This window comes from Setaria italica, chromosome V (assembly GCF_000263155.2).
Source record: "Setaria italica strain Yugu1 chromosome V, Setaria_italica_v2.0, whole genome shotgun sequence".
Taxonomy (NCBI): domain Eukaryota; kingdom Viridiplantae; phylum Streptophyta; class Magnoliopsida; order Poales; family Poaceae; genus Setaria; species Setaria italica.
The window spans coordinates 36,346,185-36,369,016 of NC_028454.1; the positions used below are offsets into that span (position 1 = coordinate 36,346,185).

A 22,832-nucleotide genomic window follows, 5' to 3' on the forward strand; every position below is an offset into this window, starting at 1 on the left:
AGCCGAAGATGTCCAGCAGCCTCGCAATGGCGCGTCCCTCTCGCTGCGATGGCGTGGCAAACAGGATTGCGTCATCCCCGTAGAAGCTGCAGTGATGCTCCACCTTCGTGATCCCGGGCTGCAGAATGCCTCATGCAGCTGCCTGACGGAATATGCGATCAAGCACATCCATAACGATGACAAACAACATTGGCGACAGAGGATCCCCTTGGCGTACGCCGCGTTGGTGCTGGATCGGCTGACCCGGACAGCCATTCAGTAGAACCTTGGAGCTGGCCGTGGACATTAGCGCAGAGATCCATTCGCACCATTTTCTACTGAAGCCTCTTGCGTGCAGAACTTCAAGAAGAAATGGCCAAGAGACCGTATCAAACGCTTTCGAGATATCCAACTAAAAACTAAAAACCGCATTTCATTCTCTTCCTTAATCTAGCTCGGTTTGGCGCTGTCTCTTTGATTAAACTTTCGTTTTGCACATAAAACGACGAGATCGATGGTTCATTGTGGAAGCTGATTTTGACCCTTTTGATGTGGACACGTACTGCAGGCTCGACAAGGGGTACGAACACAGCCACACTGCAAACACTCATTGACAGACCCGTACAGAGTTACGCGGAAAGGGCAAACGACGATCACGGAATACTTTGGAGAATACTGGAGATTAGTTAGTCTACATTAATCTTGGTAAAAACATCAAGGTCCAGACAAAGCGCGCCGCGCGGGATCAGTACCATCTTGACTCTTGTGGGCTTTAGGCACGAGCGGAATAGTACTAGTAGGCTAATCCACGCAAGCACATGCATGTCCTACTAGGCTCCAATTTTGTCCACCAAATCAAATCCCCCCTCACCCAAACCACCAACCAATTTGACGCTTTGCCCCCTCCGACGCCACCGATCCGCGCAACCCAACCCCCAAAGCCCCAACCCGGACGCCAGGCCCCGGCGGCTACATATAGCCCGCGCGCCGGGACGGAGCACAAGCACCTGCTGCCCATTCATCGGCTGCAACCGCAAGCGCGGCTGTTTGAGCGAGCGAGCGAGCCGAGCTCGCGATCGCCGCCTGCGCCGCCATGGACCCCTGCGCGTTCGTGCGCCTCACCGTGGACCAGCTCCTCCTCAAGCTCCCCGCCGTGCAGCGGCCCAGCTCCGGCGCGGGGGTGCACCCCTCCACCTCGCCCTGCTTCTGCACGCTCAGCCTCCAGGACCACCCGGCCTCGCTCTCCCGCACCGCGCTGCTGCCGCTCGCGTCCGCCGCCGGCGCCGCGGCGGCGGCGGCGCACGCCGACCCCGTCGTGCTCAGCCTCGACGCCGAGGCCGTGCGGAGGCTCTCGGCGCGCCCCGCCGAGCTCGTCGTGTCCGTGCACGCGGGCCAGACGGGCACCAACTGCGGCATCAGCGCCGCCCGCGCGCTGGGCCGGGTGCGGGTGTCCGTCGACGTGGCGCGCGCCGCGGCCGGGGAGACCGTCGTCGCCCGCGACGGGTGGGTGGACGTGGGGAAGCCGGGGTCCGCGTCGTCGGCGTCCTCCGCCGCCGCCGCCTCCGCGCGCGCGCAGATCCACATGGTCGTGCGGGCAGAGCCCGACCCGCGGTACGTGTTCCAGTTCGGCGGCGAGCCGGAGTGCGGGCCCGTCGTGTACCAGGTGCCCGGGGGAGCCGCTGGCGGCGGGCAGCGGCAGCCGGTCTTCACCTGCCGGTTCAGCGCCGGACGGAGGGCAACCAGGAGCAGGTTGGTATAGCTTACCTAGCTTGGCCTTGCAGTTCACATAACACATATTTTTCTGCGTGCCACTTGCATTGCATCATCTTCGTCGATTTGCTTGCACGTTCAGTTATCCTTGTTCGTGTGTTTCGTTTGATCACTCATCGATAGAATTTGATTTTGGAGCTAGTAAGTCCTTGTGTAGTTCATAGTTTCAGACTTGCAGAGACCAAGAATGCTAGCTAGACATTAGCAGGCAAGGGTGATCCTGTTCTTATGGAGCATTAACTGTTGGTCCAAATGAACAGATGGATACAAAGTGGCTTAAGAGAGACAGATATACAAATCCAGTGGTCAAAAGTTTAAAACTCGAGGATAAACAGACGCTCTAAATTAGCAAATCTGCTCAAACAAAATAAGTTTAAAGTAATGGGGTTTGGTCATCAGATAGCTGGTGGAGATTTTTAAACAAGTCAGTGTCAGTTGCCATAAGCTAATTAATTATAACCGTGTATCTTCATGCAACCATCAGTTCGAACAAAATTTTTTTGGGGAAAACAGCAGGAAGTAAGCACAGCTAGATAGCTCAATACTTCTCTTCATTTTTTTAGAGAAAAAGTCAAAAGCATTTCCCCTCTTTCCGTTTTTGTTTTGATTTTTCTGCGTACCTTTCATATTATTGGATGCCAGCTCTTAGATACTTTGCTGTTTATCATTGTACTACCGGCATTATATTGGCAAAGACACTTGATAAAAATAATATCGTAACCTCCACTTGCAACTGAGAATAACTATTTTTTTCGCCATGGAAGTTAGCATTTTCGTTGGAATCAAAATGAATTGGCGAACACAGGAGAATCCATGTCGCTGTCTACAGAATTGTAGAAAGCAAAAATAAACCAGACCAATATTTTTTTCATCAAATTCCAGGATACAAATACATTAGTCCTGCAATCGGAGCTGTCAAGTTGGTTCTCTAGAGAAACCTTCGGTGTCAGTGCTGCTCAGATCCCCATTAATCCAGCTTGCTTAAGGTATCAGAATAATTTTACTTAAAACTAGGACTGATCTCTTAAACCTGAAAACACATCCATCATGCTCAGATACAGAGACGACACACCAACCGTGCATGTGATGGACTTACCAACCCAGCTCCTTATTAATCTGCTCTGCGAAGATCGCATAGCTGGCTCAGAATCTTCCATATATCAGGTCCAGCTAACCCTGCACGAGGTCGGATTACCATCGCCTTTACCTGCTAATCTTGTCGCATACACACTTGGCGCCACGCCAACGCTATGAGTATATGATATTGTGTGCAATGCAACACTTTACTAGATTTACTAGGGAAAAAAATTGCAAGCATGCGCCTGCACGTTACGTTCATGTATAACAGTATAAACTAGCTAATCTCGCATGTGCTCTGCAAAATTTTGACCAGATCGCTGACGCCGCAGTCGTCCATGACCCGGAGCACCAGCCGGAGGCTGAGGTCCTGGCTCAGCGGCACCCTCCACGGCGACGGCCGCGACGGCTCGCGCGCGTCGCGCGAGCAGCGCAAGGGGTGGACGGTGACCATCCACGACCTGTCGGGCTCCCCCGTGGCGGCGGCGTCGATGGTGACCCCGTTCGTGCCGTCCCCGGGCTCCGGCCGCGTCTCCCGCGCCAACCCGGGCTCCTGGCTCATCCTCCAGGCCACGGGCGCCGGGCCGTCAAGCTGGAAGCCCTGGGCGCGCCTCGAGGCGTGGCGCGAGCGCGGGCCCGTCGACGCGCTCGGGTACCGCCTCGAGTTGGTCTTCGACTCGGGCCCCCACGAGTGCGCCGTCCCCATCGCCGAGTCCTCCATCAGCACCAAGCGCGGCGGGCAGTTCGTCATCGACCCGGCCACATTCCCGGAGGCCACCGCCGGCGCCGCGTGGCCGTTCGCCGGCGGCTTCGTCATGGGCTCCACGGTGGAGGGCGAGGGGCGGGCGAGCCGGCCCACCGTGCAGGTCGGCGTGCAGCGCGTGACGTGCATGGGCGACGTTGCGGTGTTCGTCGCGCTGTCCGCGGCCGTCGATCTCTGCATGGACGCCTGCAAGCTCTTCTCGCAGCGGCTCAGGAAGGAGCTGTGCCAGGACCAGGACGACTGAAAAGAGACCGACCCGACAGGACCCGAGGGGGAAGTGTAGTAGTGCTCTTGGGTTTTGGGTTTCATGCTGTGGATTGTATGGTGCTCGTGGTTAATGTAGTAGGCCATTATTAGCTGTGGTTTCTTGTGGAGCTGAAGGCCCTATGGCTGTTTTTAGTGTAGGCTGGGTCGGATCACAAGAACAGAGCGGGGTTGGTTCATTCCCTTATTCTTTCATTACAGCATTCAATTCTTTCGATTCTTTCATTACATATCTCTTCTTGTTCAGTTCGAAAGATACATTGCATGGCTTCAGATATATTATAGTCGAAATCGACAATTTCGGCAAAGAAGCCGGAGAACGTATCCAGCCAAGCGATTGCTCTGTTTACGCTTTCAGCTCCGCGTTGCTCTTCCTTCTTTCTAGAGGCCTTTCAGGAACTCGTCGAACGCCACGTCAGACGATCCGCCTTCCTTGAGAGCGTCGACGGCCATCTCCTTGGCCGTCACGAGCCTCTCCCTGAGCCTCTTCCCTTCCTCGGACTCCATCACCAGCTTCACCTTCGCCCCCAGCTCCTCTGCCCTCACCAGCTCCTCCTCGTAGCCCTCGACCGCCACTCCGACCTTCATCTCCTCGACCATGTGCACCTTGTTCATCCTCTGCTCCGAGTACAGAGGCCAGCAGATCGTCGGGACGCCGGACACGATCCCCTGCAGTGCCGAGTTCCACCCGCAGTGCGTCACGAATGCGCCGACGGCGTCGTGCTGCAGAACCTCCATCTGCGGCGCCCAGTTCATCACCACCAAGCCCCTCTCCCTGGTCCGGTCCAAGAAACCCTCATGAAGCAACGCCTCCATGTCCGGCTCGAGGGATTCGTACGGGTGCTCAGGCGGGTTGCGCACAACCCACAAGAATCTTTGCCGAGTTCTCTAGCCCGCACGCAATCTCTCTCAGCTGCGCCGCCGAGAAGATGCCCATGCTGCCGAAGCTGAGGAACACCACGCTCCGCGGCTCCGGTTCGGCTGCGTGTCCAGCCACGCGAGGCACGCGTGCCTCTCGCTGCCTCCACCACCCGTTGTGTTCCCAGGGAGGACCAATGGCCCAATGCAGTAGACCGGGGGAGTTGAGAGGCCTGGCGTGCAAAGCCCACACCTGAGGGTTTTCAGGGCCCGTGCCTCCAGCCAGTCGAAGCTGTTCACGAGGAAGCCTCTCGCTCCGGGCATGCGCGCGCACTGGCGCAGCCGTGCCCTCGCGATGTCGCTCTCCCTGTCCTGCATCGTGGTCGCCATGTCCATCGCGCGGATCGGCGGCACGCCGGGGAAGTGCAGCGCGGTCTCGGGCATGTCCCTCAACGGACGCACGGGGAAGTTGTACGGGAGGTGGAGCATGACGGCGAGGTCGCCGAGCTCGGCGGCGACGTCGAGCGCGTCGGTGCAGAACATGTCGACCACGAGGACGTCGACGGCCGGGAGCGCGCGCAGGAAGGCCCGGAGCGCGGGTTTGGCGACGCGGAGCACGTCGATGGTGCGCATGATGGGGTGTGACTAGCGTTCCCTGACGGTGGGAGGGACGGGGAGGTGCCGGAACGTGATGCCCGGGATGGCGGCGGCGAGGCGGCCCGTCGCGTCGGGCGATTCGACGGCGGCGATGACGACGGCCACGCCGCGGCGCAGGAACACCTTGGCCAGCTCTGGCCCACGCCCAGCGAGGGGTAGAGGACCACGGTCTTCTGCTTCCCGATGGCCATCGCTCCGTGGCGAGCGAGGGAGATGGCACCAGAGACTACAAATGCATTGCGAGTGCCTAGAGGCTTGGAAGGCATGCATCTATATAGCATGGGTTGCGAGCATCGCCTGCGTGTATCTTGACTGCTGCGGGTGATCAAGACGTATCATATGGGAGAAACGACAGCTGAAAGCCGATCTTGTCAGTGGCCATCATGGCACAAGTGACTACGGCACCAATTTCAGAAGAGACTAAACCACGTGTGCGCAACGTTCCGGGAAGGGCACTCGCACAATCACACATGTCTGTAGTCGGCCAGTTGAACCGTCGAAGAAAGTATGTAACCGTGGCAGTTTCCAGGCCATAGGCGGCAATGTAGCACGTAATCATGGGCATGCTACGGGTATCATGTGACCCGCTCATGCATTTCCTCATTCAAGACAAAACACTCAACACTCGATACAAGAGCTCGTTTGATATCAGCAACGAGAACTCGTGGAAGATCGATCTTTATCAAGAGCATTCACCTTTTGACCAGAGAAAGTAATCGGATTGCCATCAAAAAGGAAAAGTAATCGGATTGGAAAATCACTTTGTGTAAGCCAGAGTCACAGCACATCGGAGAGCTAGTGCTTCTACAACTTATGATATAGTAATGCCATGGAAAAACTGACATCATCTCATCACACATCTATCCAAATGGTTCCGCACCACCACACCAATAGTCGAACTTGATGAAGAAGGGAAAATTGTTGCATCAGCATTAAGGGAAACCAAACCAACTCGCGATGGAGTCAATTTCTTAATTTCCTTCGGAACTCCACACCTTAAAGGCTGAATTGGCTTCGTACAATTCAACATAATCATATTCACATGAGCTTGAATCTTCTTGACTATCACCTAAGGACACACTAGTTTCAGAGTTAGTAATTTCATTATGAGCATCCCGGGTGTACCAACATGTGGGAACTACTTCTACACACAGTATCTTGGTGCAATGACTCAACAAGTCAATATAACTATGGTTTAGCATTTCGTAGATGTAGCAAAAGGGTACATTAAAAAACAATGCTCAATCTCTTCATCTCGGCCACAGAAACAACATGTAGGATTATCTGGAATATGACGTCTTTGTAGCTGATGTCCCACGGTCAAGCAATCATGAACAAGGCATCACAAAAAATATTTTCATTTTATTCGAGGCTTTGATGAACCATAATTTCTTCCAAATTTTCTGCTCACTAAAAGTATCAGACATAATAGCAGCTTTTGGCCTACTTCGAAAAGATGCAAAGGAAAACGTACAAAGAGGTGCACGTCAAATTATAAGTTGACTTTACTGTATATAATCACCAAAATCAGACCGGTTCAGAAATTGAAACCGAGGAAAAACTCAAAACATTTTGGGCTGAAAAATTGAGCCCATACGGCCATACATACCCACAAAAAGCATTAGACCGGAATTTTCGGGATGTTATAAGGCTGGACCGAGCCCGCCTAATTTTTTCACGCAGCCAAAATCATCACTACAGCCAAAAAAAAAAAAACCATTGAGCTATGGTCCGGGCTTAGCCCAGCAGGCTCGGGGGACCAACCAACCAAAAAGTCTCAGTCCTTGCTTGCAAACAGCACAACCAAGTAATGGTCGTCTAGGGTCACCACTCTCATCTAGGCTGGCTTGGTGCACCGTGTACAGAGGCGACGCCACTGGAAAAAGAACTACATGCATCCTTCCCACTGTCCTACAGACCTAACCCCAATGAAGTTCCACCTCGATGGTGCCACGTGCTGTGCTATCGCAACAATCTCAATATTCCTTTACTTTCTCATTCAGCAACCATATATATGGTAGGATTGAGAAATCATAGGGATGCTTGGGGTTAGCGAAATGATCATGTCATATCCATCAGGATTAGTTACATGGGGTTGGATTTGGAGCAAGAACGTACAACTTTTCCCCGCCAGTGGAGGGAGGGGGGCAAAAGCTAGCCCCCCATGCAATAATCTAAATTTTGATTTTGAAACACCTCTCATGTTAATTTTTCTAGCTTCGTGGATGACCAATCATGCATTTAGTACATCTCCAATTGTATACGTGTTATTTCTCAACTCCTTAATAGATTAGCTATAATTCAAAATACAATGTGGGGTTTAACATGGTTCTTCCTTTGCTCATAGTAAACCCCGAAATATACGTGCAAACGCTCAAGAGTGCATCACCGGCACGAAACATCCTACTTACATGTGAATATCAATAAGGTTCAAGAATCATTTAATTTGTTGTAAATACGTCGCATATCATTTTCATATCTATCTGGAACCAAATTAGCCGGACGATCGATGCTCTTCAACAGGGGAGGAGGGCATTGACCCCTTATGGATTGTGATTAGGTATTGCTTCAACAATAAATCTTGTTTTATCGCCTGAGAAACCCCACGCTGAGTCTGGTTATCATATTAGACCACTTATGGCTGTTCTGTTTTCTTTTGCGGCCCATAATGCATGTAGCAATTGATCAAGTGCGCACATGCAACAAAAAGCAAACCAGTGACATCATCCCACCCCACCCCACATGCGAAGAAAATTTGAAACTAAAAAAAGGCCATAATATCAAATCAAGCATCCCAAATTAAGTTACAAATCGTATCAAGCATTCAAGCTACAACAAGATCTTTATGTTTGGATACTATTTTTAAAAATATTTTTACCAAGTTGGAATTTTTATAAATTATTCTAGGTTTAGGAGAAAAATGTTCTAGCTTCAAAATAAATATTCCGTAAAAAAATATAAATATAAAAAGGTAATTAGTTTTATTACTGCTAACAAATACTACGTACGTTCTCATGTTTAGGACAACTAACTAATTCCTTTTGAACTAATTAGACAAGCTAACTCGTTCATTTTTAAATTAATTAGTTTATCCGTCATATATGAGGATCGTTCGAATTCAAAAAGATTAAACACGACACACAAATACACAAATGATAATATATTGTAAACAAATATTGAACATTATGAATAGATAATTGTACATTACGAACAAGACATTGAACATCTCGAACAATTGCTTAGGTTGTGAACAAAAGAATATAAACATACCACTTAATTCCTTATAAATCTGTTGCAGTCGATTACAAAAATATATCCTTTTCGTATCCGTCCGGAACAAACTAGCCGAACGATCAGTAGTCGTCGGCACGAGATTATCCTGGGCCTGTATACTGTAACTGTTGAAGCAATAACTTTTTTAAGAGATGATTAAAGTTCTGTCATGTTAGACGGCCGCTCAGTACAGCAGATGCCTGTGTCACGGCCCTGGCCACCCTGTAAATCTCATGTTGTACAGACTTCCAGGACTCTGAAGTGTTGCTGCTCCGAGCGCTGCCTATGGCGTTGGCTATACCGGGATAAACTGCAGTATCCCAGTCATTCTGGTCTGAAGGTCCATACACCTGAGTGGTAACACTCGCAGTTAGTATAGGCCTTCCAGAGAGGAAAGCGAGTGATTTGTGCATGAGTATCTGCTCACCAGATGCTTACACCATTCTTGTTTGAAGATGCCCTCCCTGCTAGTGAATGCTCGCTCGGCCTGCATGAGCCGGTCATTGAGCTGTCGGATTTTCAGTGCATCCTTGTTCAGCTGCTTGCTCAACAGTTGTTTTTGAAGTTCCTGAATGTGGCCACAGTGCACAAAAACAAGTACGGTAGATTTTAAGTTTTGCATAATCTGAGCAGCAATTCTTAAGTGAGTACCTTTTGTTCATTGTTCACTGTGGTAGCTGCTGTTTTGAGAGCTCTGATTGAGTTGTACAGTGGGGAACAAGTAACATCTGTTCCCTTAACTTTATTCTCCAATACCTTTGTGTATGCCTGCCATCAGAAACAAAATTTAGTTCTGTCATGTCTTCCCAGTGTCTGAGACTCTGAGTGGCTCTACTGGCCTACAGATACAGTTGCATTTAGTGGACACAGGGCCCGTCTTACCTGAAGCTCGATTGCGTAGGACATGTAATTGAAGGGTATGATCTCATCATCGGCCAGCCTCAGAGCCATCATTCCCCATATGCTAGCAGCTGCAAACATCTTGGTTACCACATGGTGGCGCAGATAGTGCCTCAACTAATATAACGGAGCAATACAACGGAGCACAAAAGCAGGGGCAATACAACGGAGCAGACCTGCAACATGCCTACGGAACCCAGGATCTCCGAATTTTGCCATCCACACGTAGTCATCATATAAGGAGTGGTAAACCGGATATCCTGGTCCTGCAAACGCCAAAACACCCAGAAAGATACATGAAAAGACGAAAATCGCCAGAATAAACGAATTCATGAAGAGCAGGGGCCTTACCTTCTCCGAAAACTATATTCATTGAAGGAATACCAGCATGTTGGACAAAGGCTAAGTAGTCTGATCCTCCATCGCCTAGTCTTAGAACCTTAATGCAAGCGACCAGCAGTGCGAAGAGTAAGTGATGTTAAATAACTTGCCAAAAAGCCAGAAAGTTATAACACTTGCAGTGCTTAAAAAACTCAAAGGTCTATTTTGTGTTCAAGGAACTAGTAACCAGACAGTAATACTTGGTGATAACACACTAACCAGGTCCTCAGAAGAATGTATACTGTAGACTATTGCATAAGCAAGTTATTGCAACTCACCCGGGGAGAACCATTCGATTTGATCCATGAATCATATACAGTCTGAGATGAATTGTCAGGATCTTGAACCTTCACAAATTGATAAAAAAACAGTTTTACCTTTTGGACATTGTAATAAGGAAAATCCTATAAACATCAGATTACCTCACAAGAAAAGACTACTGTTAATTAAAAAATGGTGATCAAAATAAAACAAAGTTCAATATGACTATCATATTTTTCCTTTATTTCTCCGGGGTATTTTACTATCTCTAGTTGCCTGTATGATGCACACACCACTTTAGTTATTTCCTGAAGCAACTCGTCAAGTTGGGGAGTTGTAGACGGCAGGAATCCTGGACCAACGACTGAAACGTCGATATTTAGATAAGCAACAGCTCTTGAAGATAGCATCTCCCGGTTTTCTTCAACCCATTCAGTCGACCCTGTCTGAGTAAATGCAATTTTTTTTTATCAATATTGCCGTTTTATTGTAAATATATAAAATGGACAAGAGCGGCTCAAACAAAGAAACAGACCAATCCGTACTCTTCTGCATCCCAACTACAGAAGATAATGGTTCTTCGAGGTCTCCATCCTTGCTTTTGCAGCATCGAGAACCTTTGAGCTAACTAGAGGGACAGAAGGTGGAATAACATGTCAAGAACCAGACAAGCAGCAGATCTTGCTTCTTGTACAATAGGTCAGGCACAGAAAACATGAAATGGGACTTTCAGCCACTTGCCCACTTGAGCTTACAGAGGACATGGTTGGTACCCATTCTAAGCCAATCAGTATTCTGACCCAGCAGGTCAACAAATACAGAGCCTACTCAACTACAGCGAGGACATCCTGTAAGCGAAAATTACCTCAATCATTGCTGCAGTTCCGCTGTTGGGGTCAGATGCTCCGAACGTCCAAGCATCACGATGGTTACCCAGAATGACATACCTGTACCACAAAATGCAGTACTTTCTTCAGTAGCATGCTTAGCAGAAAAGGACATACGATTCTGTGTGGTTTAACTTGTGACTACGCCAATATGCAGATTGACACGTCTCTAATCTCCACTTAAACTGTGAGGATCCATAGCTGAGTCTAATTGTTTGCTTTCAAGAAGAGGGCTTCCAGTAAACAAAACGACGAGAAAATTGTGCTTGGCTTTTTTTTAGTTAGTGGTTGTAAGCTATTTCCCCGCCTGAAGGAAACATTTCCATAGCTAGTACATTGCACCCAAGACCCAAAACCAAAAGTAAGCACTCCAAGTCCAAGCCACTTCAAACTTCTATGAAGTTGGAATGGTTAATAAACTAGACATTTGTCTTTTCCAACTTTTCCTAAGAATAATATGGTTGCAGATCCTTCCGATCTTCAAAGTTGAGCTCGATAGGATATTATAGGTTCAGAAAATTACCAAGCACATCGTTATGCAATAAAAGCACAAGAATCAAATCCATTGGTACTGTGCGCAACTTGTCATGATATCATACTTTTTTTAACTAAAAAATTTCTTATCTGACTCTCTATCATTGAACATGGGCGTCCTCTACAGAGCTACCACTACCGCACTAAGTCCTAGAGTAAGTGTTTGGATGCTAGTGACAAATCCCGTCACATCGGATGTTTAGCCACTAATTAGAAGTATTAAATATAGGCCAATGATAAAACTAATTGCATAAACGAGGGCTAATTCGCGAGACGAATCTATTAAGCCTAATTAATCCATAATTAGCACATGTTTACTGTAGTATCGCATGGACTAATTAGGCTTAATCATTAATTAATTAGCACATCTCGTGAATTAGCCCTCATTTATGCAACTAGTTTTATCATTAAACTATATTTAATACTCCTAATTAGTGTGCAAACATCCAATGTGACAGGGACTAAAGTTTAGTCAGGATATCCTCTTATTACCCTGAAAAGGAAACTTCTTGCGGAATGATAGATCCGTTTGTCTTGCTCTACCTCGCAAGGACTTATCCAAACACCCCCTACCTAAGAGGGGTTAGTCAGGAACACCAAACACCCCCTAAGGCAGTTAGTCAGTCAGGATATCCAAACACCTCCTTAGGTGAAAATAAAATATATAGCTCTCCTCTCATCATCTTTATCATCTAGAAGGTCAATGGATGGTCCAAAAGTAGTGCATTGAAATGCACAAGGCAGAAAGTGATGTGCAATGCGATGTCAAATTTCACAAGGAGTATGGCAGAAGCATCATGACAAAGAAGGATCACTAAAGAAACAGAATGATGCAGCATCACATTCCATGAAGAATTTGTTACCTATCCGGCTCTTCAGCGCCTTCGATGATGGCAAAGACATTCTCGATCGTTGCCATTGTATCATTCCCCTGCAAAGTTTCACAACAAAAGCGTCACCGAAAGGCAACCAGCCGTAAAGCGAGACAACGCCGCCTCGAAATGTCCATACAAGATACGTCAGGTTCAGAACCGCCGGCCCGGGGCCGAGGCGGTACACGGGGCCGTCCTCCCGGCCCTGCCACCCCGCCGGCGCCACGGCCCCGCCCATCCCGGAGTGTATCTCCATCGCGTCACGCGCCGACACCGGCAGCGCCGGGATGAGCGGCATGTCGTCGGTGCCCATGGCCTCCTCCACGCTGAGGCGCTCGCAGCCGTCGGACGACGGCCACATCGGCGTCGTCGGGTCGCCGGCGCCGAGGAACAGGCTGCCCACCTGCACGCCGCTGGGCGGCAGCCACCGGGACTCCGGGAACGCCGCCTCCCCGGGGGCGCCGCCGTAGTGCAGCGGGTCCGTGTACACCACCGCGGCCGCGGCGCCCGCGGCGCGCGCGTTGTGCACGACTTCCTCGCAGTGGATCCTCCCGTACCGCGCGAGCGCCACCTTGCCCGCGACGTCTACGCCGCGGGAGGCGAGGTAGGCGAAGTCCTCCTCGCGGCCGTAGTTGGCGTACACGGCCTCCGCGGAGACGGACCCGGACGCCGCGTACGCGTAGAACGTCGGGATGGCCTCCGCCGACGCGGCCGCGTAGGGGTCGCCACGATAGGTCTCCTGCTTCAGGGCGAAGGAGGTGGAGGCGCCGGCGCCGCGCCCCGGCGCTGAGAGGGAGAGGGAGCGGTGGACGGGGTAGGAGAGGAGGACGGAGTAGGGCGCGATGTGGGCGGGGAAGGGGAGCGCGTCGCGCACGTAGCGGGCGGTGCGGGAGTTGGCCCTGGTCCCCGCGACGTGCGGGTGGAGGGTGAGCGAGCGGAGGTGCGCGGCGGCGGTGTCGTTGGAGCCGAGGGAGAGGAAGAGCGCGCCGTAGTTGGGGGACGGGTTGTGCGCGGGGGCGCGGCGGAGCGCGAGGAAGAGGAGCAGCGCGAGGGAGGCGCCGAGGACGGCGAGCGTGGAGGACAGGAGGTAGAGGAAGCGGCCGCGATGGTGGGGCTTGCCCCGCGGCGGCGAGGGGGCTAGGAGCGACGCTGCGTCGAGGCGGGACAGCATGGCGCGGCGCGGGAGGTCGAGGGAGTGCGGGTGCACGGCCTCTGGTGGCGGCTTGGCGGGGAGAGCAGAAGGCAGAGCGGGGGTTTAAGCGGCGGGTGCGGGTCCCTCTCCCCATCCTCGGACGACGCCACGACGGACATGGACCGTTTGATGGGAGGCGGTCTTGTAGCGCCTGATAAGGCCACGCCACACTGGGGTTGGATGGATCAAGAATTCAAGATCAATGTGTGGATGGAGCGCTCTCTCCGGCGAGGCGGGCATCGGCGTTGTCACAAGAGGCGATGTTGGCAGAGTGATTCTTTTCGTGCTAGTGCTCAGGAGTTGGAGGCCCTAGCATGCACGAACTTCACGAGAAAAGAGAGAACCTCATCGATCACTCAACATGATCGTTACTATCTTGAGCAACCAATAGCTCAATGCAACGGGAACTTTGCTAATGCCAGCGGCTAGTTTGGTAGTGTGGTTTTGTTGCCAGTTGAGCGAGCTCTCGCGGGGCAGCACTATTTTGTTCTCTTCCGGCAAACAACTACATAGACTTCTAATTTCTTTCTCCGACGGCGAAGCACAAAGGTTTTTTTTTGTTGAGTAACGGCGAAGCACAAAGTTAGCGCTCATGCTTCAGACAGCTTGTGTCACAGTGGGCACGGACGGATTCAACAATGGCCTTGTCTCGTTTCCTCCCTGCTAAGTTCCTTCTCAGGCATATCAGAAAAGTTTTGTGCTCCAAATTTCGGGAGAAAGGTTTGTCCAAAATTTTCTTAGTTGCTCAAGTTAGAAATATAAGTTCATCAAGGTTTAATATGAGTCAAATATTTTTAATAATCCTTTGTATCTGAATTTTATATACTCCTAGGCTGGTAACCCAAAATTGACATTACTAGATTTGTTTTGACCACCGCTTTCTAATAATATAGGCCTCTTTTCATCTAAGCTAGGACTAAGATGATTTATCCTTATAGATACTGATAACCAAATTTTTTTAAAAAATTTTGACTTAGCAGAAAACTAGTAAAAAATCTATTTTCCATAATTTGCAACTCCAGATTGAATGTTTGGTATCGCTGCTTGGATGATCACTCGTTATAAATAAATCAGATTGTTAAGCACATAGATGTAATACAGTTATACGTAATTGATTGTATGTAAAGCATCTTCTTGAAATATCAACATACACGCTGACCAAGGCCGTCATCGCCATCTATATGCTGTCGTTTTTCTTAGGGAAAAAAAGCATGTAATATGATAGCGGTTGCATTGGACACGCCGATGGCCATCAAAATTAGTCAGAGTATATTTGTTTCTCGAGCTAAAGTTTAGTCCATATCACATCGAATATTCGGAGGGCTAATTAGGAGAATTAAATATGAGTTAATTATAAAACTAATTGTACTGGAGGTTAAACGGCGAGGTGAATCTATTAAGCCTAATTAATCCATCATTAATAAATGGTTACCGTAGAAGCACATTGTCAAATTATGGATTAATTAAACTTAATAGATTCATCTCGTCATTTAGCCTCCATCTGTGTAATGGGTTTTGTAAATAGTCTACATTTAATATTTCTAATTAGTATCTAAATATTCGATGTGACGGATGCTAAAAATAATACCCGAAACAGACACAGAGTCGAATAGTCGATCCCCCCGTTCTCCTCTCTTTATCACGTCATTCCGTTCCGTACGATAGCGGTTGGGCGTACGTGCCCACATGGTTTTGTTTTCATAGAAAAAATCTTCTATACGAATCAGAAGTAAACCCAAATGTTTGGAATCAATCTTGGGTGTGCACTATGCAGCTCTCGTCCAAACTCCGGGCCCATCCTTTAATAGTGTCGTGTCGACACTATGTGATCATCTGTCTCTGTGTTTGAGGGTGTTCCGAAAGGGATGAGTACCCGAAACTTTTGGATGTGACACCGAAAGGGACACTCGACACTCGTGGTCCGTGGAATAAACAATCTGGAGTTCCAGGTCTCTTGCAGATGCAGAGCAGTTACCCATATCAGTACACGCAAAAACTGTACGGTGCGAGTAAAAACATTGACATCCTGAGCCCTGATGGCCTGATGTAACGCAAGGCTTCGGCGGCCGGCCGGCCGGCAACGGATGACCAGCGCGATGCTGACGTCCTGCGGTTCATCATGCCGTCCATGCGTCCACACATGACCTGGAAAATCGTGTTGAGCATGGAAGTACAAGACCCCGGTTTGTTTGATGTCTTCTTTCGCGAGTTGCTGAGGCGGAAAACGATGGTCTTTTTTAAGCCAGGCGTGCGGTCACGTGCTACGTAAAATACAGATCGGCAAGCTGCAACAGACAGCGATAACGAAAATATGAAACAGAAACAAGGACAGATCGGCGAGCTAGGCGTGTTTGATAGCAGGTGCTAAACTTTAAACGTGTTACATCGAAAGTTCGTTTTATAAATTAACCTCCCATCTGTGCAATTAATTTTATAATTAATTATATTTAATACTTCTAATTAGTATCTAAATATTCGATATCATTTATTTTTTAAGAGCTTCTAAAGAACCAAACGGGGTCTAACTGCAGAATATTCTGTGTAATACCTGTTCAGACAACCAGCGACAGATATACAGGGTGCAGGACACACGAGTGGCGCTCTCCAAAATTAGGCCATGTTTAGTACTTCCAACTTTGACACTATGCAAAAAGAATGCAAAAGGAAGATTCCCCATCACATCAAACTTGCGGTACATGCATGGAGTACTAAATGTAGACGAAATTAAAAACTAATTGCACAGTTTTGTTGTACTTTGCGAGACGAATCTTTTGAGCCTAATTAGTCAATATTTGGACAATAATTCACAAATACAAACGAAACGCTACAGTGTGCTACAGTGCTAGCACAGTAATTTTGCACGAGCAGGTGTGTTGCCTTCACGGAATCTTTTGCGTGCACTCCTGCAGCTTCAAGAATTCTAAACGGACGGCGACCCTCCACCAACCCTGTCCTGTGTTGCCGTTCCTGCCAATGAGCCCTGAGATCCCAGAACTTGTGAACATGTTCTCGTTGGTCCCATGCCGCTGACATGGTCTAAACCGGTCCGACACAATGCCAATCAGCTCACCTCCATCAAGATATTTACAGGTGGATTCTTTCGCACTGCTTAATTTGGTGCGGCTGCAGTACACCATGATAGCGAAAGCAAAGGACAATCACACAACTCCAAAGAAGCTGATTGGTGTTGCTTTCAGGAGAATCACCATGAGAGATGAATCACTATTCTTATTCAGTGTGACTGTGAATCCAGCATATTTCTTCTGTATCTAAACATAATTACCCAATTATACATCTGACTCGCTTCCAAGCCTTTTTTTTCAAAAAAAAAAAGTAAAATAAAAGCTGAAGCTACCCAGTACTTTGATCTATATAGAATGGAAGCTGCAGCACATATCATGTTAGTCCACCATCCAGGACTGCAGAAGCCTTGGACACGGCCCTTGCAACTCTGTAAATCTCATGCTGCAGCGACCGCCAGGATTCGGTCGTGTTGGACTTCTTGGCCTTGTCCATGGCCGAGACGATATCAGGGAACGCTTTGGTGCCCCAGTCATCCTGATCCGATGACGCATAGATCTGTCGAATGGAAAAGATGAAATGTTTTGTCACTGTGTCAACTTCAGATTTCACATTGCGAGCCTGGAGCTCTGATAGGCTGATGCTCTGTGACTCACCATATGCTTGTACCATGGTCTGCCCGCGAGTCCCTCTCGGTTGGTGAAGGCTCGCTCGGCCATCATCAACCGGTCATTCATCTCCCTGACTTTCAGTGTGTACTGTCTCGTCTTTAGGCTCCAGTTTTCTGCTTGTAGCAACTACATAGTACAAAGAGATGAGGTGTTTTAATTGAAAGTGTTTCAGTGGAAGTTACACATCCGAGTACCATACACCGTTAGGTGAGGTCTTACCATCTTCTCTTTGTGAATTTTGGTGGCTGCCCTCTCAAGCTGCTTGATGGACTTCTGCAAAGGAGAGAAACTGACAGGAAATCCTTTACATTTATCTACGATGTCTTTTGTGCATTCCTGCAGTTAAAAAGATGACAGAAAATTGTTTCATGCCTCAAGCATCCATAAGCACAAGTTTACCAATAAAAAGGAAGCGAATTGTGTGTCCCAAATGTGAATAAGTGGTACCTCCAGTTCGGATGCATAAGAGACATAATTGAAGGGTATGATCTCATCGTCAGCAAGTTTCAGAGCAATCAGACCCCAAACGCTGGCCACTGCATGATTGATGCAAGGAAAAATGGTTTGCCGGTGCTTGGGGGATAAACTAGAAAGCTTTTGAAAAGAAAAGATGGCTCAGTACCTGCGACATGCCTGTGGAACAAGGGATCTCCGAACCTCTCCACCCAAACATAATCATCATACAACGAGTGGTAAACAGGGTATTCTTTGACTGCAAGAGCAATAATGTTACATCAAATGCTAGATGAGCAATGATAGCTATTAATAATGCAAAGCCTTTATTTTGCAATTACGCAGAGCCATGCTTCAGATACAGTTTCACTTACTCGTTCCATAAGACATGTCAAGTGATGGGACCCCAATATGTTGGAGAAATGCTGCAAAATCAGTTCCAGCACCAGCCACTCTAGTTATCTGAAAAAAAAAGGGGGGTGGGGGGGGGAACCTAACAGTTCAGCACATGGCAACAGGAGGCCTTGTCCAGTGGAATTTTGCTCTTTTCATCACTCATTTGGACCATAACAGAGTCGTAGGACATTTTAACGCCGAACTTACCGGTGGATGATGGCTCATCATGGTGTCATACAAGGTTTGAGATGGCTCATCAGGATCAGGTACCTTCAAACAAAGAAATAATGAAAAGGTATATCCGGTAGCTCCGTAGCATAGTGATGTGTACAAAGCAGGACAGCCTGAATACCATTTTACTCGCTTCTTTGATCAACTCATCAAGTTGAGGGGTTGCGCGGGGACGAAGACCCCCAGGACCAAACACTGATATGTCCACGTTCAGGTAAGCAATAGCTCTGGAAGCTAGAGTGTCCATGTTCTCCTCGGCCCATTCAGTAGAGCCGATCTGAGACAGTGTACAGATCGCATTAATGATTGTTCATCTGGGCATGTGAGCAGAAAAGGATATGTGAATTAGTGAGCAAAAAGGTACCAGAGCAAACTCCTCAGCGTCCCAACTGCACAGGATTATTGTTCGTCGAGGCCTCCACCCTTTCGCTTGTAGCTTGGACAGCCTCCCTGCGATCTATACACAGTGGGAGGGAACCGGATGCCTTCAGAATTTGTTCTTTGAAGAACGAGATAATGGCTCACTAGTTTTGCAAATGCACAGTGGAGAATTTCCCCAAATTGTCTAGGATGTCATCGAAATTGCCCCGGATGCTTGATAACATACTATGCACGAACAATTACCTCAAGCATGGCTGCTGTTCCACTGTTAGGATCAACTGCTCCAAATGTCCATGCATCACGATGGTTGCCTATGATCACATATCTGCACACACATCAAGCAATAGTTAATTGTCAAGTTTCAAGATGCCCATGCGCCACGATGGCTGGGATATAAAACTGTGGCAAATATATAAAAAAAAACCCAAGGAACCATGAACTTGGTCAAACAAATATGCAGAGTACAAAATACTACTCTGCCTGGAGTACAAGAGCTCATAAATGTCCTTTCTAGAATACTGATAAGCCTGCATCCGGCATGCGCCTAGCGCAGCACTGGGAACTCCCAATTGTAGCCTGCTGCAGTTGCCCAAAATTTTGCAAAATGTGTACAATTTAGGAGGGATTAGTTACCTGTCAGGCTCTTCTTTCCCTTGGATCACCGCAAACACATTCTCGATTGTTGCTAAGGTTTCGTTTCCCTGCAAATAGTAGTCAAAAAAATGGTCAGCAAATTCCACTTGAATTCAGAGGACAGTGCCCAGCAGATAATGGTTGCGCTGGGCTCCACTGATCCACTCACAATGTAGGTGAGATTCAACACGGCCGGACCGGGACCGAGCCGGTACACAGGAGCGCCCTCGCCGCCCTGCCACTTCGGCGGCGCCACGTCGCCGCCCATCGCCTTCAGGATCGTCTCCCCGTCCCTGGCCGACACCGGCAGCGCCGGGATGCCGGGCATCGCCGCGCTCCCGGCCAGGTCCTCCGCGCTCAGCCGCTCGCAGTCTTCCCCCGCCGCGCACGACGGCCACAGCGGCGTGGTCGGGTCGCCGTTCATGTAGTACAGGGTCCCCACCTGCACGCCGGTCGGCGGAAGCCACCGCGCGTCGGGGAACCACCTCCGCTTCTCTCCCTTGCCGGCGCCGCCGCCGTAGTCCTTGGCGTCGGTGTACACGATCGCAGCCGCGGCGCCCGCGGCGCGCGCGTTCCGCACCATGTCCTCGCAGTGGATGTCGCCGTAGCGCGCGAGCGCGACCTTGCCCGCGACGTCGACGCCGCGGGAGGCGAGGTAGGCGTAGTCCTCGCTGTGGCCGTAGTTGGCGTAGACGACCTCGGCGGCGACCGAGCCGGACGCCGAGTAGGCGAAGTATGTCGAGATGACCTCCGCCGCGGCCTCGGCGTACGGGTCGCCCTTGTAGGTCTCCTGCACCAGGGAGAACGGCTTGGCGGCGAGACCCCGCGACGGGGTGAGGGTGAGGGAGCGGTGGACGGGGTACGAGAGGAGCACCGAGTAAGGGGTGATGTGCGCGGGGAAGGAGAGGGAGGAGAACGCGTGGAGCACGTAGCGGGCCGCGGCCGCGTTGGCCTCGGTGCCCGCGACGTGGGGGCGGAGGGTGAGCGCGCGGAGGTGGGCGGCAGCGGTGGCGTTGGAACCGAGGGAGAGGAAGAGCGCGTGGTAGCGCGACGGATTGGTCGGCGCGAGGAGGTGGTAGGACGCCACCAGAGCTGCCGTGACGGCGAGAAACGCGACGAACCTGCGCCTCCCGGCTGCGCCACCGCCGCCGTCGGCGGCAGGTGTGGGAGAGTGGAGGAGTGGCTGGCTCTGTTTGCCGCCGCGAGACGTGGCCATGGCGCGCGACACCGGGGAGGTGGGAACTGGCCGGTGAGCGGCCAGTCACTGGGAAGTGATTGCTATAAAACGGGGCTCTGAAGTCTGAACTTCCGAAGTGGATCTTCTGTTCTGTTCGTCTATGTGCAGAGAGCACCTCCAGTCGGAACTTCCGAATTGTAGCCCCACGCTCACGTGCACAGTTTTTTGTTTTTGTTTTTGCGAATAAGTGTGCAGGTTTATAATCACACGCATAAAAGATAAATGCTACTCATCCATCCCAAATTATCCATCCCAAATTATAAGTCATTTCAAAAATCTTGGAGAGTCAAAGTATCTCAAGTTTGACCAAATTTATATGATAATATAATAACATTTATGATGTCATCTAAGGGCCTGTTTGGGAGTAGGGGCTAAAATTTAGCCTTGAGCTAAAGTTTAGCCCACTCAAAAAAAAGAGGCTAAAATTTAGCACCCATGGGTGTTTGGATGGGAGGCTAAAATTTAGCACCTAATAGTGAAAATGACTACCATACCCCTGCTTTTGTCCTCCCGCCCGCGCGCGCTGCCCCTCCCGCCCGCGCGCATGCATGCGCTGGCCCCACTCGCTGGCGCCCCTTGCATGCATGCATGCTGCGCTGGCTCCACTCGCTGGCGCCCCTTGCTATGCATGCGTGCTGCGCTGGCTCCACTCGCTGGCGCTGCTTGCATGCATGCGTGCATAGCGGTGCGGTGCTGTGCCGTGCCCTCCGTTCTCCTCCTTGCACTGCATGCATGCAAAGCGCTATGCCTTTCTTCTTGTTTCTTCTCCACTCTCTTCTTCTCTTTCTCTTTCACTCTCTTCTTCTCTTTCTCTTTCAGTCATACACCAGTGCATAAGAAGGGAATTTTATGTCTATTACAATGTCCAACAACTCCAAAATTAAACTACAAATACATTATCATTACAACATTGAAATCAATTTATCTAGACCTATTGTACAAGGCATGAGCTATTTCATCTCGAAATGCATTCATGTTGCTATCTTCTTCTTCTACTTGGGTACTTGTCTCACCTCCTCCGCGGTTTGAAGTTCCGGGCATTGGGACACCATTTTCATCACAATCGTACAAATCAAATTCCCTATCGGCAACACTATTCTCTCGGATAAAATTGTGAATTGCCATGCAAGCCACAATAATTTTGCTTTGCTTGTGCATTGGAAAACTTGGTATACCCATCAGTATCCTCCACTTCATCTTCAAAACTCCGAATGACCTCTCGATAACATTTCTAAGGGATGAATGTGCATAATTAAAGGTCTCTTGCATACCTCTGGGCATTGGACCATTACGAAACTCCGGTAGATGGTACTTCGTACCCTTGTAAGGTGATAGGTAACCGGGACGGTTTGGATACCCCGAATCAACAAGGTAAAACTTGCCTACAAACAAAAGGCAAACTTGTTAGGTAAAAACAAACTAGAGAACATATAGGCAAAAAAAACTATCATATAGAAACAGTGTACCTGTAGGAGGATGTGGAAACTTGTCACCGTATTTTTCTATGACATCACTGAACACTCTCATATCATGGACCGATCCTGGCCATCCACTAACAACAAATGTAAACCTCATGTCGAAGTCACAAATAGCTAACACATTCTGTGAGGTATACCCGTGCCTGTTTGTATATTGCATGACCTTTTCACTTGGCACCACGACTGGAACGTGTGTCCCATCAATAGCTCCAATACAGTTGTTGAAATACGGAGCAAACCGAGGGTTGAGTAATCTCTTGTGCACCGTCTTAAATTCAGGGTCCTGTGGCCTAATATTATGTACTGCTAGCTTAAGAACAGTGCCTAACACTTTGTCGAACGTACGGCTTATTGTCTCCAACGACCTCACAAATCGATCCTCAACTTGCCTAAGTGACTGCGGTGCACCTAATATCCATAGGAACATTCCTAAGGCCTCCACTGTTGACATATCTCGAGTGGCTCTCAAACCATATGAGTCAACTAATAGATCATGAAGTTGATTAAATAATGGGCAACTCATCCTAAACATGTTATAACAAGAGGTCGGATTTGATAATGTTTCTGTTACCCATTCAATGCCCGTCACTGATGCAACCCTCCTTGGAGCTTTGTGTATGTAAGATTCGTAGTACATACCGAGTGTTAACATCATTTGGACGA

General features: G+C 49.2%; 4 protein-coding genes and 1 pseudogene across 5 annotated transcripts; 1 reads left to right on the forward strand and 4 right to left on the reverse strand.

Moving 5' to 3' along the window:
• The first annotated feature begins 927 nt into the window (after positions 1–927).
• Positions 928–4,061, forward strand: LOC101784603. 2 transcript variants are annotated; one of them, XM_022827127.1, is made up of 3 exons: positions 928–1,728; positions 2,805–2,934; positions 3,143–4,061. In XM_022827127.1, the coding sequence occupies exons 1-3, from the start codon at positions 1,073–1,075 to the stop codon at positions 3,944–3,946; spliced, it is 1,590 nt and encodes a 529-aa protein (XP_022682862.1). In that variant the 5' UTR covers positions 928–1,072; the 3' UTR covers positions 3,947–4,061. The 2 variants fall into 2 exon arrangements, with proteins under 2 accessions (XP_022682862.1, XP_004969897.1); XM_004969840.4 differs by lacking the exon at positions 2,805–2,934 and having other exon boundaries at positions 948–1,728.
• Positions 4,062–4,168: 107 nt separating this feature from the next.
• Positions 4,169–5,559, reverse strand: LOC101765306 (annotated as a pseudogene).
• Positions 5,560–8,572: 3,013 nt separating this feature from the next.
• LOC101785000 (probable glutamate carboxypeptidase LAMP1) lies at positions 8,573–13,730 on the reverse strand. The gene is made up of 12 exons (XM_004969841.4): positions 12,616–13,730; positions 12,468–12,535; positions 11,049–11,130; positions 10,719–10,811; positions 10,477–10,629; positions 10,201–10,269; positions 9,893–9,980; positions 9,718–9,807; positions 9,524–9,612; positions 9,293–9,409; positions 9,069–9,209; positions 8,573–8,991 (listed from the first exon to the last, which is right to left on the reverse strand). Exons 1-12 carry the CDS (start codon positions 13,645–13,647, stop codon positions 8,809–8,811), a joined length of 2,205 nt encoding a protein of 734 aa, XP_004969898.1. The 5' UTR covers positions 13,648–13,730; the 3' UTR covers positions 8,573–8,808.
• Positions 13,731–16,861: 3,131 nt separating this feature from the next.
• On the reverse strand, positions 16,862–20,794 carry LOC101785670 (probable glutamate carboxypeptidase LAMP1). The gene is made up of 12 exons (XM_004969843.4): positions 19,624–20,794; positions 19,455–19,522; positions 19,065–19,146; positions 18,805–18,897; positions 18,562–18,717; positions 18,417–18,479; positions 18,188–18,275; positions 17,983–18,072; positions 17,808–17,896; positions 17,580–17,696; positions 17,346–17,486; positions 16,862–17,247 (listed from the first exon to the last, which is right to left on the reverse strand). Exons 1-12 carry the CDS (start codon positions 20,668–20,670, stop codon positions 17,065–17,067), a joined length of 2,217 nt encoding a protein of 738 aa, XP_004969900.1. The 5' UTR covers positions 20,671–20,794; the 3' UTR covers positions 16,862–17,064.
• Positions 20,795–21,504: 710 nt separating this feature from the next.
• On the reverse strand, positions 21,505–22,826 carry LOC101786073 (protein ALP1-like). The gene is made up of 2 exons (XM_004969844.2): positions 22,158–22,826; positions 21,505–22,073 (listed from the first exon to the last, which is right to left on the reverse strand). The coding sequence occupies exons 1-2, from the start codon at positions 22,822–22,824 to the stop codon at positions 21,613–21,615; spliced, it is 1,128 nt and encodes a 375-aa protein (XP_004969901.1). The 5' UTR covers positions 22,825–22,826; the 3' UTR covers positions 21,505–21,612.
• Between the last annotated feature and the right edge of the window lie 6 nt (positions 22,827–22,832).

Bases quoted from the DNA above. Each gene is read 5' to 3' on its own strand.
- LOC101784603 (XM_022827127.1), top strand. From the start codon at position 1,073: ATGGACCCCTGCGCGTTCGTGCGCCTCACCGTGGACCAGCTCCTCCTC. The intron at 1,729-2,804 runs GTTGGTATAGCT...CATCATGCTCAG, and splicing joins CGGAGGGCAACCAGGAGCAG to ATACAGAGACGACACACCAA. The intron at 2,935-3,142 runs GTCGGATTACCA...AATTTTGACCAG, and splicing joins TCCAGCTAACCCTGCACGAG to ATCGCTGACGCCGCAGTCGT.
- LOC101785000 (XM_004969841.4), bottom strand. From the start codon at position 13,647: ATGCTGTCCCGCCTCGACGCAGCGTCGCTCCTAGCCCCCTCGCCGCCG. The intron at 12,536-12,615 runs GTATGGACATTT...GAAACTTTGCAG, and splicing joins TTCTGAACCTGACGTATCTT to GGGAATGATACAATGGCAAC. The intron at 11,131-12,467 runs GTAACAAATTCT...TTTGTGGTACAG, and splicing joins GGCGCTGAAGAGCCGGATAG to GTATGTCATTCTGGGTAACC.
- LOC101785670 (XM_004969843.4), bottom strand. From the start codon at position 20,670: ATGGCCACGTCTCGCGGCGGCAAACAGAGCCAGCCACTCCTCCACTCT. The intron at 19,523-19,623 runs GTGAGTGGATCA...TACTATTTGCAG, and splicing joins TGTTGAATCTCACCTACATT to GGAAACGAAACCTTAGCAAC. The intron at 17,697-17,807 runs GTACCACTTATT...TTTTAACTGCAG, and splicing joins CTTATGCATCCGAACTGGAG to GAATGCACAAAAGACATCGT.
- LOC101786073 (XM_004969844.2), bottom strand. From the start codon at position 22,824: ATGATGTTAACACTCGGTATGTACTACGAATCTTACATACACAAAGCT. The intron at 22,074-22,157 runs GTACACTGTTTC...TTTTGTTTGTAG, and splicing joins GTTTCCACATCCTCCTACAG to GCAAGTTTTACCTTGTTGAT.